This window comes from Leuciscus leuciscus (assembly GCF_965113295.1).
Source record: "Leuciscus leuciscus genome assembly, chromosome: 2".
Lineage (NCBI taxonomy): Eukaryota > Metazoa > Chordata > Actinopteri > Cypriniformes > Leuciscidae > Leuciscus > Leuciscus leuciscus.
The window spans coordinates 64,372,024-64,376,381 of NC_138726.1; the positions used below are offsets into that span (position 1 = coordinate 64,372,024).

Genomic DNA, 4,358 nt, shown 5'->3' on the forward strand with positions numbered 1-4,358 from the left:
TAAGACATTCTACTAACTAGCCTAGATAAGTAGGCTAACTTTACAACTACATGTCAACTAACTGACATTAGAGTATTAGTAGACTGTCAGTAGGCCGTTAGGTAAGGGTTAGGGTTAGGAGAATAAGTTGACTTGTAGTTGCCAAGTTACTTATAGTCAGTAGAATATTACAACAAAATAGTGTTAGCAGATATTAAGCAGACAGTCTACTAATACTCTAATGACGGCTAGTTGACATGTAGTTGCAAAGTTACTTATAGTTAGTAGAATGTCTAAAGTGGACTATCGAAATAAAGTGTTACCATTCATTTAATTATATCCTACAATAATTGTGTATTAATTTGATGCTATTTGGAGCAGAACATTTGTCATTTTTTAACCTCTTAGCTGCAGAAATGGTGGATAAAGAGCAAATCTCACAATTAGAATAACAGTCTTTAACCTTCTGGGGCTCTTGGTAATTTTTGACTGAAAAAGTGTACTTTTTTTATTTAATTTTTTATCGGAATGGTACGAAACTTGGTAAAGGTTTTGGCACTTGTTATGTAAACACACACACACACAAAATCATGGACATGATTGGAACAGGTTGAATGGTCCTTTATATAATAGTCACACTTGAGCTCCTTGCGGTCAGAAACGAGCGCAGTGGAAATGAATGGAGACGAGTTTCCTCTAGTGGAAGCGTTTGGAACTGCAGCCGAACATAAAGATAATTTTCTGAGATATCAAGATCATATTTGGAACATTTTTTCTCACAGTTTTAGAGCAATACATGTATATATTTCATCTAAAAATCGAAAATCTTTGCACAATTTTCATAACTTTTCATAAAATTCTGTAACTTTTTTTTAGGTTCACTTTTTTAAAGCGTAAATATAATGTAGTACCATAAAATCCCCTACAAATACAATACATTATTTATATTGAATAAAAACATTATCAAACTAAAATATAGTACATTTCTTTCATTGCAATGAAAGAATAAATGTTGGTCATTTTCGACCGACACACGAAGAGCTCCAGAGGGTTTAAGAGGTTTTAAGAGTGTTTAAGAAGTTTTAAGAGGTTTTAAGAGTGTTTAAGAGGTTTTAAGAGGGTTTAAGACTGTTTAAGAGTGTTTAAGAAGTTTTAAGAGGTTTTAAGAGGTTTTAAGAGTGTTTAAGAGGTTTTAAGAGGGTTTAAGAGTGTTTAAGAGTGTTTAAGAGGGTTTAAGAGTGTTTAAGAAGTTTTAAGAGTGTTTAAGAAGTTTTAAGAGGTTTTAAGAGTGTTTAAGAGGTTTTAAGAGGGTTTAAGACTGTTTAAGAGGGTTTAAAAGGTTTCAGAGGGTTTAAGAGGTTTTGGGAATTTACTGCTGGTCGGGAATTGTAGTTGTTTGATTATACTCCTCTAGGTTCATTGAGTTGGAAGAACAGAACAAGAGCACCAACAGAGCCGATGAGGATCAGTCGATTCCCACAGGTCAGGATTTATTATAATGGCTCACAATTAATGTTTTATTTATGCTGATTGATAAAACCTTATAACCTAAACTTCATCTATGACTGAATTAAATGGTAAACAATGAACCTCGTCACTTGCGCAGGTAATGTGAAGAAAGCAAGAAAACGATCTAAAAAGGCGCGGCCGGTTGAAGGTCTCGCCAAGATCGCGCTAGCAGAATACTCACAGATCATGGACGATCTGGGGTCAAAGGTCAGCGATGGATCAGAGGTCACCGCAGCCGACGAGGAGGACGTGTGTGCGCAGTACTTCAACCAGCTGTTAAACCACTGCGAATTTACCAACGAGGTAAAGACACTTTCACACCAAAAGTGAAATAATAATCCTCAGGCTGAAGGAAATGCAGACTCACTCCTGTACAGTAGAGGGCGCCGCTCAAACAAACCTTCAGCTGTTATTCTGGATAACAGAAGAATAGATGTAGGAGAAGAAACTTTAACACTTCTAAATCTATAGTCATTGTTTGCTTATGGTTTAAATGGAAGGTCAGAAGCAAGTACATTGGTCAATAAAGTGAGATTTATTTAACATATTTAGTTATTGGAGGTTTGCATAAGTATTCTGATTCTGCTTTTTACTGATTTTATTCATTTTGAGGAATACTGAATGTTTTTGTATGCAAGTGAGATGAGTAAATGCTCACATTTAGTCTAGAACTACAATAACCATCATGTTCACACACACACACAACGCCTCTGCACTTCGATTTGTCTCAACATGAGGACAGGAGAGCAGTCAGTCAATAAATGGGAAATCAAAGTAACTTGCATTACTTATTTGAAAAAGTAACTAAGATATTTTGTTGTAAATTTTTAAAGTTATGCGTTACTTTACTAGTTTCTTGAAAAAGTAATCTGATTACGTAACTCAAGTTACTTGTAATGAGTTTCCCCCAACACTGATCAAAACTATCTAAACCTATCTTAATCTAAGAGAGCCGGCGTTCTCATTTTAAAGTGTTTTCTCTCTCTTTCAGGCTGTTTTCGACATGGACTACATCACCTCTCTTCTCTCCGAAGATCACAACCTCACTGATGTCCTTAAGGAAAATTCCCAGGATTTGTTTTCCAGCAGCATTCCCAAGCCAGTCGCCGGATGCTCCCATTGGACTCCACAACGTGACTTCAGCCAGTATAATGGCTCAAATCTTCAAGATCACATGACACAGAAATCATTTCAGATTTCCTCACCAACTGGGATGGAAAATGGCGGCCAGAACGCATCTCAAACATTAAGTTCCCAAGGCGTCCAGGTCCAAGAAACGATTCATTCGGCTTCCCAATACTTTGGTCCATCTGGAAACTCTTCAGGAGGAAAAAGCGAGACTTTGTACGACCCCGCTGAACTTGAAACCACCGTCCAATCCGAGTGCTTCAGTCTTCAAAACTACAAATCCCATCATGCTTCATTTACGCATTCCATAAAACATTCAAAAACCCCTGCGAATGGTGGAGTTGAGCATGATGGAGAGGAAAACTTGGTGGCCAGACAAAAAACAGAGAAAATGGGTAGCACAATGGAAGAGAGAAACATGGATACGGACATTCCCAACGATTCTCAGCAGGGAATGATCAATAATACAGTGACAACACAGAAAAACGTAAAGGAGACGTCCGAGAAAAATAACATAAACCGGAACAAAAAACAGAAGAGACGACGTAGAAGACCGAAGCAGGAAAAGATCACGGCGCTCGTCGAGAGAACGACAGACGATAAAAGGCCGAACACAGCTCAACGAAGATCAGCAACCAAACATGGAGCGAAAGAAACTGATGTATTCAAAATAATCACAGAAAAAGAGCAATTACGGAAACGTACGGACATGACCGAGGCGATGGACGGAAGGAGGAAAGTTAGAAGAGACGATGAGATTAAAAGACATCAAAGGCCGATAAAAACGGGCAGATCTCGTGTAGAGAGTCGACGAACGACGCAAGCACAAAGAAGCGATGGAAAAGAGCGGCAAAAATGGGCCATTGGAGAGAACGGAGATGGTTTTCCGATCGCACGAGACGAGACCAAAACCCACTCAAACCCCGAACGAAGATGCTTGAGAAGCTTCAAGGTGGAGGAATGTAACGAAAAACCCACTTAAGGCATAATAAACATATAAAAGAACCACAGGAAACATCACGTCGTTACTTAAAGTCGCCCTGTGGTGAAAATCCAGCTTTTAATGTTGTTTATGTGTCTGTGGTGTTTTTAATATGCTTTAAGACAAACCATGTGTATATTCATAAGTCGACACCATTGCTGAGTATTTTCTCCTTAAAACTGCAGTGAACCAAAGACAGTCTCAAAAACACGGTTCCCTTATCGAGTCGGTCTCTCGACATTACGTATGGGGAAATCCATTTTCCTCGAATTATGAAGTCTGATTTGAATAACTCTTTTGCTTGAAAATAGCCAATGGCGACCCCGCCCTCACCTGATTGGCTGACAACTCCCAATATAGGTGACGGCGGGCGCCAAAACCCTCCGAATCTTTTTTCTTCACTCGAGTCTGGTTTCACCGTTGATGTACGCATTAGAGCGGTTACCCTCTCGCGTTACGGTGGATTATATCATCATGTCTCTTTGCCGCATGTGTGGTGGACCCATCGATTTCCCAGACGCACACAAGCAGCATTCGGAGGATCGGGATGTCGTGCCTGTGAGGAGCTTCCCATCAAGATCGTTTGTGCAAGGCTGGCCGTTACACGTAACGACGGTCTTGTATCTCCTGCCTCTCCCCAGTCATGCCGCCCTCGAGCCGCGGACCGGGAGACGGCAGAGAACTCCATCCGTGGATTCTGTCGAGGCGCTGACGTCGGCCCAACACCCACGCCATCCTCACGTGGCAGAGCCCTTAACTT

At 40.2% G+C, this 4,358-nt stretch overlaps 1 protein-coding gene across 1 annotated transcript in view; it reads left to right on the top strand.

Annotated features, from left to right (window-relative positions):
* Positions 1–3,998, top strand: part of LOC309492596 (uncharacterized protein) — a 7,542-nt gene extending 3,544 nt beyond the window's left edge. The window contains exons 3-5 of the mRNA XM_082161591.1: positions 1,394–1,461; positions 1,586–1,791; positions 2,480–3,998. Coding sequence (XP_082017717.1) covers positions 1,394–1,461; positions 1,586–1,791; positions 2,480–3,598 — 1,393 coding nt within the window. The 3' untranslated portion in view covers positions 3,599–3,998. The remainder of the gene's footprint in view (positions 1–1,393; positions 1,462–1,585; positions 1,792–2,479) is intronic.
* Positions 3,999–4,358: the final 360 nt, after the last annotated feature.